This window comes from Mustelus asterias, chromosome 3, assembly GCF_964213995.1.
Source record: "Mustelus asterias chromosome 3, sMusAst1.hap1.1, whole genome shotgun sequence".
Taxonomy (NCBI): Eukaryota; Metazoa; Chordata; class Chondrichthyes; order Carcharhiniformes; family Triakidae; genus Mustelus; species Mustelus asterias.
The window spans coordinates 46,552,528-46,568,853 of NC_135803.1; the positions used below are offsets into that span (position 1 = coordinate 46,552,528).

General features: G+C 43.6%; 1 protein-coding gene across 6 annotated transcripts in view; it reads left to right on the forward strand.

Annotated features, from left to right (window-relative positions):
* LOC144490680 (Golgi integral membrane protein 4-like) overlaps nucleotides 1-16,326 on the forward strand; it is a 117,006-nt gene that overhangs the window by 58,379 nt on the left and 42,301 nt on the right. For 5 of the 6 annotated variants that reach the window (XM_078208384.1, XM_078208407.1, XM_078208392.1 and 2 more), the window contains 4 exons: nucleotides 6,487-6,569; nucleotides 7,501-7,584; nucleotides 11,235-11,420; nucleotides 13,102-13,437. In XM_078208384.1, coding sequence (XP_078064510.1) covers nucleotides 6,487-6,569; nucleotides 7,501-7,584; nucleotides 11,235-11,420; nucleotides 13,102-13,437 — 689 coding nt within the window. The remainder of the gene's footprint in view (nucleotides 1-6,486; nucleotides 6,570-7,500; nucleotides 7,585-11,234; nucleotides 11,421-13,101; nucleotides 13,438-16,326) is intronic. The other variant, XM_078208423.1, reaches the window with a different exon arrangement.

Genomic DNA, 16,326 nt, shown 5'->3' on the forward strand with positions numbered 1-16,326 from the left:
CCAGGTTAAAGTCCAACAGGTTTATTTGGTAGCAAAAGCCACACAAGCTTTCGGAGCTGCAAGCCCCTTCTTCAGGTGAGTGGGAATTCTGTTCACAAACAGAGCATATAAAGACACAAACTCAATTTACATGAATAATGGTTGGAATGCGAATACTTACAACTAATCAAGTCTTTAAGAAACAAAACAACATGAGTGGAGAGAGCATCAAGACAGGCTAAAAAGATGTGTATTGTCTCCAGCCAAGTTCCGCACACACGAGGACGGCCTCAACCGGGATATTGGGTTCATGTCCCACTATTTGTAACCCCCACAGAGTTTCACTGGCTGTCTTGTCTGGAGACAATACACATCTTTTTAGCCTGTCTTGATGCTCTCTCCACTCATGTTGTTTTGTTTCTTAAAGACTTGATTAGTTGTAAGTATTCGCAATCCAACCATTATTCATGTAAATTGAGTTTGTGTCTTTATATGCTCTGTTTGTGAACAGAATTCCCACTCACCTGAAGAAGGGGCTTGCAGCTCCGAAAGCTTGTGTGGCTTTTGCTACCAAATAAACCTGTTGGACTTTAACCTGGTGTTGTTAAACTTCTTACTTCTATAACCAAGCCAGTTCTGTATCCACCTAGCCAGCCCACCCTGAATTCCATGTGATTTTAGTTTTTGTACCAACCTGCCATGTGGGACTTTGTCAAACGCCTTACTAAAGTCCATATGAGGTACATCCACAGCCCTTCCCTCATCAATTTTCTTTGTCACCTCTTCAAAAAACTCAACCGATTGGTGAGACATGACCTTCCCCGTACAAAACCATGCTGCCTGTCACTAACTAGTCCATTTTCCTCCACAAGTGCATATATCCTGTCCCTCAAAAGCTTCCCGCCACTGATATCAGGCTCACCGGTGTATAATTTCCTGGTTTATCCCTGCTTCCTTTCTGAAACAAGGGAACAACATTGGCTATTCTCCAGTCCTCTGGAACCTCACCTGTGGTCAAAGAGGATGTGAAGATATCTGTTAAGGCCCCAGTTATTTCTTCCCTTGCCTCCTGCAGTAACCTGAGGTAGATTCCATCTGGCCCCGGGGACTTGTATACTTTAATGCAATTTAGGATACTCAACACTTTTTCCTTTGATATATTGACATTCTCCAGAGCGTTCACACACCTATCCCTGACCTCAACATTAATCATGTCATTCTTTTTGGTGAATATTGATACAAAGTACTCATTAAGGATCTCACTCACTTCCTGTAACTGCATGCATAACTTTCCTCCATTGTTCTTGAGTGTTGCTACCCTCTTGCTGCTAATATATGCATAAAAAAGCCTTGGGGTTCTCCTTGACTATGTTTGTTAAAGACATTTCGTGGCCCCTCCTTCGCCCTCCTAAATCCACGTTTAAGTTCCTTCCTATTTTCACTGTACTGCTCAAGAGCTTTGTCAGTTTTTAGATGCCTAGACCTATTGTATGCTTCCCTTTTTTCTTTTGACTAAGCTTACAATTTTCCTTGTCATCCATGGTTCCTGAATCCTGCCATTTCTATCCTTCATATTTGCGGGGACATGTCTGTCCTGCACTTCGTCCCAATCCACATTCCCCAATTCCTGTCTAATTTGGGTGTAATTAGCCCTCGCCCAATTAAGCACCTCACCCGAGGGCCACTCTTGTCCTTATCCATGACTACCCAAAATCTTATGTAATTATGGTCGCTAAACCCAATATGCTCCCCCACTGAAACATCAACCACCTGGCCCGACCCATTCCCCCAATACCATGTCTAGTATGGCCTCCTCCCTGGTTGGATTGTCAACCTACTGTATCAAAAAGCCCTCCTGGACACATCTAACAAATTCTAAAGCCCCTGGCTGTGAGGGATTCCCCAATCAATATAAGGGAAGTTAATGTCACCCATCACAACTACCCAGCTTTTTTCACATCTTTTCAGTTTCTGACTACACAACTGCCCTTCTGTTTCCTGCGGGCTATTGGGAGGTCTATAGTACACTCCCAACATTGTGATTTCACCCTTCCTATTCCTTCTCCACCCATAATGCCTCACTACAAGTTCCCTCCCATGTGTCCTCCCTCAACACAGCTGTGATCTACTCCCTAAATAGCAATGCAACTCCCCCCCCATCTGTCCCGTCTAAAACAACAATATCCCAGAATGTTATGCGTCCAATCCTGTCCCTCCTTTAACCATGTCTCCATAATTACAATTACATCATAATTCCATGCGGTAATCCAGGCTCTCAGTTCATCTGTCTTACCTGATATACTTCTTGCATTGAAGCAAACACACCCCAGACCAACAGTGCCACTGAGCCCTGCAGCTTCCCTCTGCCTGCTCTTACTCTGTGCTGTGTTTATCTCAGTCTCACCTTTTTTCCCCTGAGTCTCCACACTTACTGGCCTGGTGTTCCGGTTCCCTCTGCCTCACTCGTTTAAACCCTCCCGATCATCACTAGCAAACCTCCTGCCCAGGATATTGGTGCCCCTCCAGTTCAGGCGCAATCCATCTTCTTGTACAGGTCCCACCTTCCCCAGAAGACATCCCAGTGTTCCATGTATCTAAAGCTCTCCCTCCTACACCAATTCTTTAGCCATGTGTTCAACTGTACTATCTCCCGGTGCCAAGCCTCACTAGCATGTGGCACATGTTCAGAATAGTAAATGTTAATCTGTCTTTTTCTTCTTTCAGACTGAGCTGCTCGCCATTGCTAATGTTTTCTGTTATTCTCCAGCATTCTCAGATTCCTCTTGTATATTCGTATTATTTTAAAAGCTTTGCAAATGAACCATAAGGCTAGCTGACTTTGTACAGTCTTTGCTGTCCTGTTGTTGTACAGCCTTGTATATGCTCCACTTGGCTCTCCACATACATTTTAACTGATAACTTTTCCACTGGAATTTGAGATTTTAATGGTTCTGATGTAACGTTCATGATGTTGTTAATCTGTCTGGATCTGATCAAGCACAATATTGCTGCTGAGTGATGCAACACTAATCACGTCGCTTATGAGGTCCTATGAAGCTCTTATTATCGACATGAAAATGTCAGAACAATATTGATCTGTGCTTCGTCCAATCATGAAATCATTAAGTCTCTGCTCTCCTCTTTCTGTGTATTACTGAGATTTGCTGCTTTCAGATAGTGTTGTCCATTAAGTTGCCAGGTGACAACTCTCATGTCGTAGCTGTTAGGTATTTTGAAATATGTAGCTGTTTACCAAAGCTTTGACAACTAAATGGAATTTTATATTCTGGAGCATTTTATACCCTTTTAATAGTTTTGAAAAAACAAGGGGGCTGAATTAGACGGGCTACAAAAGGCGGGTGTGGGGACTGTCAGTTGTGGTTATTTTCTGCTGATTCATTGCAATGCAGGCAATAGGCCAACATCAGGTTGCTTGCTGGTTTGAATGATTTCGGCCTCTAATCAGCGCTAACTGAATTGTTGATTGCTTGGATGTATCAGCAGAGGGCCAACATCGTGAGTGGCGAATGCCACTTAAAGTTACCTTGCACCATTTAAAAATAGCCTGCGCCTCTTAAAGGTGCATTGTGGCTGCAGCAGGTAATGGACGTCATGCAGGAAATGAATATGGCCTGGGAAATATTAAAGAATAGCACAACAGAAAAGTGTGGGCTCTACGTTCTCCGACACTGTACTGGAGACCTTGGTGGAGGAGCTGGTAAAGAGGGGAGATGAGCAGCATTCACAGGGACCAGGAGGTCTACCAGACAAAAATTCAAAAGCCAATGGGATCACATAACCATGGAGGTGAATGCTAGGGTGTCGGCCTGAGAGCCTGGATGCGGTGCCACAAGAAGGTCAATGACCTCACATAAGTGGTCAGGGTCATTGATTGCATCTTCAAGTGTCATATCCCACCAATTATCCCACCATATCTCAACTCATTCACAGCTCCATCACCCACCTAGCAGCAATCGCTTTTAATAAGGACACTAACATTCATTCACTGTACCCTCACATCGTATACAAACTGCCAGCTGTTCAACCATGAAAGCCTCATTAGCCAAGCAGGTTGCACAGCATTAGCTGATGTACTATCCACGCACTTACAGGACAAGGTGACATGCCACCGGGGGCAGCACGGGTTAACTGGAGGGAGAGAACTGCACCTGTATCTCCTTACCCCAGGGCAAGGAAACAATACTGGCCATTATTGAAGCACCCAGTGCTGAGGCGGTAGCTTATGGCAGGGCTGGTGACTATCTCCTACCTTAATCCTTCTCACATTCTACATTCTCTCCTGATTTATAACTTACATCTCTTACATACCCCCCATTCCCTGCCCCATAACCTTATCCTGTGTCTTTCCCCTATCAGATACCCCAAAAAGGATAACCTGTACAGGCAAGGACTCAGTGATAGTAAAGACATAAGGCATCACTCAATTTCACACTCACACCCAGCAATTCAGAATTACACTGTGGGTAATGGAGAGGATAGGTTAGAGTTGGGATCTGCACATAGTGAATCGCTGGGCACGAATGGGCTGCAGCCAAGGCTGGGGGTAAGGATGCCATAGTTGCCAATGGTTCAGGTCACACACATTCTGCTGCAATAGATTCAGATGAGGACTTGGATAGAGAAGCCTAAATAAGAAGGTATACATGATGAAATGCCTGGTGCATTGGCAGGCCTGCCAGAAAGCCTATACTATCAAGGGGCATAGGGGTCCAACACCAACTTGACATAGATATTTGTGCAGAGCTTGTGTCCATTCCTTCCAGCGTGAAAGTCAAGTCCGAATTCATTAGCACACTTGTGAACCCCATCGTGATGTTGCATCTGACGGCTGATGCTACAACACAAGCAGCAGCCACTCAACATCTTGAGTGCTGGAGTCAGATTAATGCCATCATGGCTGTGGACTGGAGTGTGTAAAGGAGGTTGCAGGATGTCACAGTAGTATAGTAATCTATCCCCTCAACAGATTACTAGAATTGTCAAGGCATCTCCACGATGGAGTGGCTGTGGTCCATCCGGCAGGAGGGGTACTTCAGTTGCAAGCAATAAAAGAACTAACTTCAGAAAGAAAAATGTTTAATAAAGAAACTTCATTACTCCAACACTTGGGGCCACACCCTGGGCCACACAAGCTATCACAATTCCCATCTGCATCTTATTTATACTAGGTCAGCTGGTCAGCTGACCACCACATCATTTTGCCATTGGTTACATTGTCTACCAGGTCAGCTGGTCAGCTGACCCTCACAGCATTTTACTATTGGTTACATTATAACAAATCCAATGTTATCATTGGTTACATAATAACAGCAGTGGCTTCGTGGTGCTTGGACTTGCTGTCCTCTCGCATAAAGGCCGCATTCGCCCTCCTAGCCCTGCCACCCTACCAATATCCTTGCTGTTGCCCAACAGCCAGTCAGCCCAGTCCATGCTGAGAAGTTGCAGTCCATCGCCAGGGCTCCTGCAGCCAGAGCTGCTCGAGCTCTTTCTCCAAAGTTATCTTCAGTCTCCTCCACCGAAAATCGGCAGTCTTTTGCCAACTGCACGGCAGCCACTGAAGTAGCAATGTGGCAGCATATTAGGTTAGGCAAAGGCACTTGAAAGACAGATGCTGGAGGGGTGTACAAAGTTGATTTGTTGACTTTTTGAATGCACCAAGGCATGATTTCATTGAACTCCTCAAAGGATTTTGCTGTGTGATTTAGCTGTATTCCAAGAGGAATGTCTACTTGTGTTCCCATAGCTGGGAGCAGCTGGTTTGTGCGGAAGCCTTGAAGTCAACAAAATGTCTTTCATCACCAGCCAGACCACTCTCTGTAGATGTTGCAACTTGAAGCAATTATAGAAAGCATCAAGTAATTCTAAAACTGTAGTAATAGCAAGAACAAATTAACCAGCAACTAACCTGAAAGTAGTTGATGATTCCTTTAAATAAAGGTTGTTGAGGGTCCTTCCTGCTGCTGAACATGTGTCCAGCTGTGCAAGGCCAAGTGAGAGTGTTAGTTGGAGGGTTTAACTCAAAAACCACACCTGACATCAGGTCAATGTTGACCGTTGCCCAGCTTTGCTTACATCCCAGCATGAACGATTGCCCTCACTTGTACGCCTTCCAATGCCATTGACTTAGAGGAGCTCCATGGACATTCATATTACCCATAAAATAGGTACATTTGATCTCAGATTCTAGCCCCAAAAATGGTAAAGAAAATTAAAGAACAGGATTTTCTGTTTCCCCCCACGGCATGTTTCATGGCGGTGGAGGCCATTAGTCGGTGATGGCATCTTCTAGTCCTGCCACAGTCAATGGTATTTCCCGTTGTTTGCACTCCCTGCCCTGCGGCCGGGATTCACCATTGGCGGGGCCGGAAGATCCCACTGGCGCAATGGCCGGAAAAATTCCTGGAAGAGTAATTTTAACTTCATGATATTGTTAAAGTTGGTGTAACAACATGGAGCTGCAACTTACCTGAGAATCTGTGTTCACAGAGAATATTTATAATGTACTTGAAGAGAACAAAAAATTGAGGAAGGCCCACCAGGATGCCCACGTTCAACTTCAGGATGTGAGGGTAAAGTCTAGTTTCTACTGATCAGTTTTACTTGTTCTATATTTGCAATTTTTGATATAGTGCAGATAACATAACAAGTGGATCTCTAAAATGATTATTACAAATGATGGTCTTATCCATTTTTGAATTGTCTTGTGCAAACCTAAATTTGAGAGTATGCAATAATTGATATATAATTGCTAAGGAAGAACCTTAATATGCCATGTTCACAAAGACAGAATTTTTGGAGGTTGTGGAATCAGGTTGTCCAGTGTATAACCTCTGGGTCTTGAGTTTGAATCCAGCTTAGATCAATGGGAAGAAGCAGTTCTCTCGGCTTAGCCTCAAGGATCCTGTGTGAATTGAGTTTGGGCTGTTCAACTTGGTCTGTTATTCACAAGTCCATAATACAAATGTACACCAATTCTGACTAAATTGGTGATTCTACCCTTCTGTAAGGTTAAGTTTGATGTGACTTTTGTCACTTAATCAAATAGGAACAAGGTGAAACAGTGCAGAGAGAATGTTGGCATAAGACCAGAAGAAATAGGAACAGAAATAGGAAATTCGGCCCTCCAAGCCTGCTCCACTATTTAATAAGATCACAGCTGGTCAACCACTCACTATGCAGTGTCCAATTCCTTCCAGTTTCTGGCCATCACAATTCTGGGAGGCTGTGAAATGGAGCGTGCAGATTGTCTCACAATAGCCCATGCAAATCTGGGTCATATGATGTCAATGGGATGTGATGAAATTTTGAAAAGTGGTGGCCAGAACATGCAACTGTTCCAACGCCTACACTCTGCCTACTGCCACTTGGTGTCAAGAAGCCTAACCAGTGAAAAATGAGAATGTGTAATTTTTCAGATATTTTTGATAACCTGTTTATACTTTTATTTATGTCTAGTCAATGAGAAGAAAAATGCAATATAATTTGTTTCTTTTTCTGTAGCAATTACATAAGAATTTATTGCTGCAACATGACCAGCTACAGGTGACTTTAGAAGACCACAAGAACTCGCTATCGGCTGCCCAGGTGAGAGGATGTGGTGAATAATTGATCACTTTGGATGAAGCTAAAATATTTATAAACTTAGAACCATAGAAAATTACAGCTCAGAAACAGGCCTTTTGGCCCTTCTTGGCTGTGCCGAACCATTTTTTGCCTAGTCCCACTGACCTGCACTTGGACCATATCCCTCCACACCCCTCTCATCCATGAACCCGTCCAAGTTTTTCTTAAATGTTAAAAGTGACCCCGCATTTACCACTTTATCCGGCAGCTCATTCCACACTCCCACCACTCTCTGCGTGAAGAAGCCCCCCCTAATATTCCCTTTAAACTTTTCTCCTTTCACCCTTAACCCATGCCCTCTGGTTTATTTCTCCCCTAGCCTCAGCGGAAAAAGCCTGCTTGCATTCACAACTTTAACCAGAAATTTTTATTCGGCCTAATCTCACTCCACTTACTCTGCATTCTCTCTAACTGCATTTTGCAAAACAAATTCTGCAATCTCTAATTTAATTTCCCTACACATTAGCTGATGAAATTATTGTGCTGACTTTTTTTTAACCAAAGATACTTTTAAAATGAGCACTGTCAGATCTGATAATAAAAGTTCTATTTGTTCCTCCATTAACAGTACCTTACTTAAATGCATGCATGCTGCCTGAGGATGTGTGGGATCTTACATATGGATATACGATATAAGAACAGAAGTAGGCCATTTGGCCCCTTGAACCTGCTGCACCATTCAATAAGATCCTGACTGATCTGTTTGCACATTCCCATCTACCCTGGTAATCTTTGATTCCCATGCCCAACAAGAATCTATCTACTTCTGCCTTAAAAATATTCAGTGACATCGCTTCACCACCTTCTGAGGAAGAGTGTTCCAAAGTCACACAACCTTCTGAGAGAAAGATTTTCTCCTCATCTCTGTCTTAAAAGAGTGATCCCTAATTTTAAAATATTGCCCCCTAGGTTTGGACACGAGGAAACATCTTTTCCGTATCTACCTTGTCAATACCATTCAGGATCTTATATACTTTAATCAAATCACCCCTCACTTTTCTAAACTCTATTGGAAACAAGCCCAGCTTTTCCAACTTATCTGCATAAGAGAACCCACGCAATCCAGGTATCAATCTCGTAAACCTCCTCTGAACCACTTCCAACACGTTTACATCCTTCCTTAAATAAGGAGACAAAACTGCACACAGTCTTCAAAATACAATCTCACCAATGCTCTGTATAACTGAAGCAACATAATAAGTCTAACAACACCGGGTTAAAGTCCAACAGGATTATTTGGTAGCAAACGCCATTAGCTTTCGGAGCGCGCTGCTCCTTCGTCAGGTGGAGTGGAAGATCTGCTCACAAACAGGGCACAGAGACACAAACTCAATTTACAGAATAATGATTGGAATGCGAGTTTTTAAAGGTACAGACAAAGGTACAGACAATGTGAGTGGAGAGAGCATTAAGCACAGGTTAAAGAGATGTGTATTGTCTCCAGACAGGACAGCTAGTGAGATTTTGCAAGTCCAGGCAAGCTGTGGGGGTTACAGATAGTGTGACATGAACCCAAGATCCCGGTTGAGGCCGTCCTCATGTGTGCGGAACCTGGCTATCAGTTTCTGCTCAGCAACTCTGCGCTGTCGTGTGTCGTGAAGGCCGCCTTGGAGAATGCTTACCCGAAGATCAGAGGCCAAATGCCCGTGACCGCTGAAGTGTTCCCCAACAGGAAGAGAACAGTCTTGTCTGGTGATTGTCGAGCGGTGTCCATTCATCTGTTGTTGACAACATCGTTGACATAGTTGGCGACAACGGATGAATGAACACCGCTCGACAATCACCAGGCAAGACTGTTCTCTTCCTGTTGGGGAGCACTTCAGCGGTCACGGGCATTCGACCTCTGCTTTTCGCGTAAGCATTCTCCAAGGCGGCCTTCACGACACACGACAGCGCAGAATCGCTGAGCAGAGACTGATAGCCCAGGTTCCGCACACATGAGGACGGCCTCAACCGGGATCTTGGGTTCATGTCACACTATCTGTAACCCCCACAACTTGCCTGGATGTGCAAAATCTCACCAGCTGTCCTGTCTGGAGACAATACACATCATAGAAACCCTACAGTGCAGAAAGAGGCCATTTGGCCCATCGAGTCTGCACCGACCACAATCCCATCCAGGCCCTACCCCCATATCCCTACATATTTACCCACTAATCCCTCTAACCTACACATCTTAGGACACTAAGGGGCAATTTTAGCATGGCCAATCAACCTAACCCGCACATCTTTGGACTGTGGGAGGAAACCGGAGCACCCGGAGGAAACCCACGCAGACATGAGGAGAATGTGCAAACTCCACACAGACAGTGACCCAAGCCGGGAATCGAATCCAGGTCCCTGGAGCTGTGAAGCAGCAGTGCTAACCACTGTGCTACCGTGCCGCCCATACACCAACACCTACACCTCTTTAACCTGTGCTTAATGCTCTCTCCACTCACATTGTCTGTACCTTTAAGACTTGATTAGCTGTAAAAACACGCATTCCAATCATTATTCTGTAAATTGAGTTTGTGTCTCTGTATGCCCTGTTTGTGAGCAGATCTCCCACTCCACCTGACGAAGGGGCAGCGCTCCGAAAGCTAGTGGCGTTTGCTACCAAATAAACCTGTTGGACTTTAACCTGGTGTTGTTAGACTTCTTACTGTGTTTACCCCAGTCCAATGCCGGCATCTCCACATCATAACTGAAGCATAACAACCTTACTTGGATGTTCAGTTCCTCTGGTAATAAAGGAGAGCATTCCATTAGCCTTCTTGATTACATGCTACACCTACATACTTTTTGTGACTCATCCACGAGGACACCTAGATCCGTGGCACAATGATTAGCACTGCTGCCTCACAGCGCTAGGGACCCGGGTTCGATTCCCAGCGTGGGTCAATGTCTGTGCGGAGTTTGCACGTTCTCCCTGTGTCTACGTAGGTTCCCTCTGGGTGCTCTGGTTTCCACCCACAGTCCGAAAGACCTGCTGGTTAGGTGCATTGGCCATGCTAAATTCTCCCTCAGTGTACTCAAACAGGCGCCAGCCAGAGTGTGGCGACTAGGGGACTTTCACAGTAACTTCATTGCAGTGTTAATGTAAGCTTACTTGTGACACAAATAAATGAACTTTAAAACTTTAGATCCCTCTGCCACATGCACAGTGGCCCACTCAGCGCAATGCTGCCGGCTTCTCCAGCGGGAATAGGCCTCGCCTACTCATTTCTGGAGTGAATCACGCTAGTGCATCCTGCAGTGCAGAGTGTGGGAGATTCGCTTTGAAACCCCCGCGAAAAATAACGTGATTCACTCCAGTTTTTACATGAATTTGACACTTTTGTCTTTCCAACTGTAGTCCTTCCAACTAATTGATATCCAAAAAGCTACTGGTACCCCTGAGAAAAGTAGCAATTCTTTTAAACACCAGGGTCTGCTGTGTTTTATTGTACTGAATGACTGATATATATTAAACCAGCACAGCCATAATGGGTGGAATAACCCTCTTCTGTGGTGTATGATCCTGTGAATATATACTTTGGGCGTAATGTCAATTTCTGTGACTATCCCCTCGGCTTATATTTGAACTTATTGCCCATTATCCATATGCTGATTTATTGTTTAAATTACAGGCTCAGGTAGAGGAATACAAGCAGCTAAGAGAAACCTTAAACAAAATGCCCAGCCTAAGACAAACGGAACAAAAACCCCCTCCCAATGCAGAGAACTCACAGCAAACTGCCGCTGAGCCTTATCACAACAAGCTGGGAACACAAGATCAGATACCGTATAGAAGTGAAGGTGACCAGCATGATGAGGTATGTCAAAGTGCAACTGAAATAGAGAGCAAAATTGAATGAAATTTCCTCTTGATTGAACTAACAAGATCTAGAATTGAATTTCACTTTATAACCGCGATGACGAGTTGCAATAACAGACAACACCGAAAATACAAAACTTGTCGGCATTAATTGGATGTAAACACTTGATCAGTTGTGGGCAAGAGATTAATCTCATGAAATTCAAGTCATAGAGCATAGAGTCATAGAGCAATACAGCACGGAAACAGTCCCTTCGGCCCAACCGGTCCATGCTGACCATGGTCCCCTTCCAGCTAGTCCCAATTGCCCACTTTTGGCCCATATCCCTCTAATCCTTTACCATCCATGTACTTATCCAAATGCCTTTTAAATGTTGCTGTTGTACCTGCCTTTCTCTGGCAGCTCATTCCATATACACACCACTCTCTGCATGAAGAAGTTGCTCCTCAGGTCCCTTTAAAATCTTTCCCCTCTCACCTTAAACCTATGCCTTGCAGTTTTCAATTCCCCTTCCCTGGGAAAAACACTACGTGCATTCATCCTATCTATGCCCTTCATGATTTTATACACCTCAATAAGGTCACCCCTCATTCTCCTATGTTTCAAGGAATAAAGTTCTAGCCTGGCCAACCTCTCCCTGTAACTCAGGCCCATGAGCCCTGGCAACATCCTCATAGATCTTTGCACTCTTTCCAGTTTATTAATGTCTTTCCTATAACCAGAACTGTGCACAAACTCCAAGTGCAGCCTTACCAACGACTTATACAACTGTAACATGATGTCCCAACTCCCATACTCAGTGCCCTGACTGACGAAGGCCAGTGTGCTCAATGCCGCCTTCACCACCCTGTCTACCTGTGACGCCGCTTTCAATGAACTATGTACTTCTTTTATTCAAATGCTGATGGACCTACTGTGTCTTTCTAGCCTCTTTTTTTAAATAATGAGCCAGTAGTACGATTATATTGTTGCAGCATTCGTCAGACACATTATATGAATATCCTGTCCTGAAAATGTACTTCAGGAATGACAAAAACAATTGAATGGTCATACCCAGTTACCGACAAAACCTGAGGAGACTTCATATGTTTTTCTTTTCTAAGAAATGGTGAAACAAAATTAGTCATTTTAAATTCATTTAAGTTGGGTTGCACACTGAATTAAAACATGAGACTCCTCTCATGACTTTGTGCATAAAGATTTCAGGAGAATCAAAAAAAGATTTCTTCCAGTCAGTTTTTCTAATGCAATTGTAACCTGCAAACTCCTACTAGATTAAATCTTTCTGCGTATGTTTGTAAATGTTCCACCCAATGTATAGGAATCCACTTGTATCTAAACTAACCCGTAATTATGGAAGAAGTAATGACATCGCATTCATGTAGCACCTTTTACAACCTCAGGACAACTTAAAGCACTTCACAGCCAGTTAAGTACTTTGGAAGCCTAGTCACTATTGTAATGCAGGCAAACTATGGAAAGAGTAACTCCTCTGACTGCCTGTTCTTAACTACTAAGGTAAAGGTAGTGCAGGTAGTTCCTTTTGGTACATTTTAAAGAACACAACCATAATATTAAAGAGATTTCATTTGGTCATGTAAGAAGTGAAGAATTGTGAATGGAACAATAGACCAGAGTTAATGCACTCAATAAAAGTACACATCTATCTCTATTACAGAGGAAAGATGTGCAGCGATATATTAGACCAATGATAGGGGAGAATGATGACACTAAGAGAAGAGAAGATAATGAAGGAGCACCAGAGAAGCAATATGGTCAACATGAAAACTGGCAAAGGAATGAACATTCAGATATGGAAAAACATGAGTATGAATCACAGGAGCATCACCGTGAATGGGAACAGGAAGGGAAAGAAGACCATACAGTGGAGCAGACAGATCTATACAGGCAACGTCATGGGGAAGAAGAAACTCAACATCATGTGACTGAGGATCAGAACAATGAAAATGACCATACAGAGGATCAGAATCTGGCTAGAAACAGCCCTACTGAGGTAATACAGGATGACTTAGTAAACAAATACTTACAGAACTGTGTAAAAATTGCCTCCAGTTCTATCATTCACCCACTGGCTTTCTGTGGCACAACAATACATATATAAATTTAGCTGTGAAAACACCATGTAGCTTTTGTCTTTAGTTGTCTTTACTACTGTTAGATTAGTTTAAATTGCATAACCTTCAGTCAAAACTAGTTGATTTACCATGGCATTAGCAAAAGTTAAAAGTCCTATTCTAATGTTCCCAATCTCAGTTTCTGATCATTTCTATCAATTATTTTTCTGCTTTTCTTTCATTCTTTTTTATTCCTCCTTTCTTTCTGTATATTAACATGTCTCTTGCTCTCTCTACTCTTCCCTCTCTCATTCTGATATATTCCCCGGTCATTTTTTTCCATCATCCTGTTTTACAGCTTTTTTAACAATCCTCATTTGTGGCAGTCTGCCCTTGTCTCCTCATTTTTGTGTATCTTCTTTCTGCCTAACGTGTTCATTCTTCCTTAATGGCTCACATTGTCCGTCCTTTTCTTATTACCTGCCACAGGGGCAGACAAAGGTGCCTGGGTTTCCTCCTTGGGTACAACTCAGAAATTAGACAGAAAAATGCATCGACATTTGCCCTTTTGCTGCTGAAGTTCAAGTTTATTATACGTCTATTTATTTTTGGCAAAGTAGGCTTAAATTAACTTGCAGTGAAGTTACTATGAAAATCCCCGCGTTGCCACACTCCAGCACCTTTTTGGGTACGCTGAGGAAGAATTTAGCATGGCCAATGCACCTAACCAGCATGTCTTTCAGACTGTGGGAGGAAACCAGAGAACCCGGAGGAAAACCCCGCAGACATAAGGAGAACGTGCAGACTCCACACAGACAGTGACCCAAGCCAAGAATCGAACCCAGGTCCCTGGTGTTGTGAGGCAGCAGTGTTAGTCACTGTGCCACCCAGTTGCACCCACATATCCTCCGAAACTCATTAGAATATAGCCAAAATTAAACTGGGTGTAAATATGCATAAAACACCACATCAAAACCAGACGAGCATATTTCATCTTTGAGTCTTAACATTTAAATTTGATCATCAATGATCCACATCAGGCCCAGCACATCTTTAAAAAAAACCTTACAAATGGAAACACTTTTTATTGTTAAGATAGCTTATAGAACATAGAACATTACAGCGCAGTACAGGCCCTTCGGCCCTCGATGATGCGCCGACCAGTGAAACCAATCTAAAGCCCATCTAACCTACACTATTCCAATATCATCCATATGTTTATCCAATGACCATTTAAATGCCCTTAATGTTGGCGAGTCCACTACTTCTGAAGGCAGGGCATTCCACGCCCTGACTACTCTGAGTGAAGAAACTACCTCTGACATCTGTCCTATATCTATCACCCCTCAATTTAAAGCTATGTCCCCTCGTGCTAGCTATCATCATCCGAGGAAAAAGGCTCTCACTATCCACCCTATCTAATCCTCTGATCATCTTGTATGCCTCTATTAAGTCACCTCTTAACCTTCGTCTCTCTAACGAAAACAACCACAAGTCCCTCAGCCTTTCCTCATAAGACCTTCCCATCATACCAGGCAACATCCTGGTAAATCTCCTCTGCACCCTTTCCAATGCTTCCACATCCTTCCTATAATGCGGCGACCAGAACTGTACGCAATACTCCAAGTGCGGCCGCACCAGAGTTTTGTACAGCTGCAACATGACCTCCTGGCTCTGAAACTCAATCCCTCTACCAATAAAAGCTAACACTCCGTACGCCTTCTTAACAACCCTATCAACCTGGGTGCCAACTTTCAGGGATCTATGCATATGCACACCGAGATCTCTCTGTTCATCCATACTACCAAGTATCTTACCATTAGCCCAGTACTCTGTAATCCTGTTACTCCTTCCAAAGTGAATCACCTCACACTTTTCCGCATTGAACTCCATTTGCCACCTCTCAGCCCAGCTCTGCAGTTTATCTATGTCCCTCTGTAACCTGCAACAACCTTTCGTACTGTCCACAACTCCACCAACTTTAGTGTCATCCGCAAATTTACTAACCCATCCTTCTACGTCCTCATCCAGGTCATTTATAAAAATGACAAACAGCAGTGGCCCCAAAACAGATCCTTGCGGTACACCACTAGTAACTGAACTCCAGGATGAACATTTCCCATCAACCACCACCCTCTGTCTTCTTACAGCTAGCCAATTCCTGATCCAAACTGCTAAATCACCCTCAATCCCATACCTCCGTATCTTCTGCAATAGCTTACCGTGGGGAACCTTATCAAATGCTTTACTGAAATCCATATACATCACAACAACTGCTTTACCCTCATCCACCTCTTTGGTCACCTTCTCAAAGAACTCAATAAGGTTTGTGAGGCACGACCTACTCTTCACAAAACCGTGTTGACTATCCCTAATCAAATTATTCCTTTCTAGATGATTATAAATCCTATCTCTCATAATCCTTTCCAAAACTTTGCCCACAACAGAGGTAAGGCTCACTGGTCTATAATTACCAGGGTTGTCTCTACTCCCCTTCTTGAACAAGGGGACAACATTTGCTATCCTCCAGTCTTCTGGCACTATTCCTGTAGACAATGACGACATAAAGATCAAAGCCAAAGGCTCTGCAATCTCCTCCCTAGCCTCCCAGAGAATCCTGGGATAAATCCCATCTGGCCCAGGGGACTTATCTATTTTCGCACTTTCCAGAATTGCTAACACCTCCTTATTAACCTCAATCCCGTCTAGTCCAATAGCCTGTATCTCAGTATTCTCCTCGGCAACATTGTCTTTTTCTTGCGTGAATACTGACGAAAAATATTCATTTAGCGCCTCTCCTATCTCTTCAGGCTCCACACACAACTTCC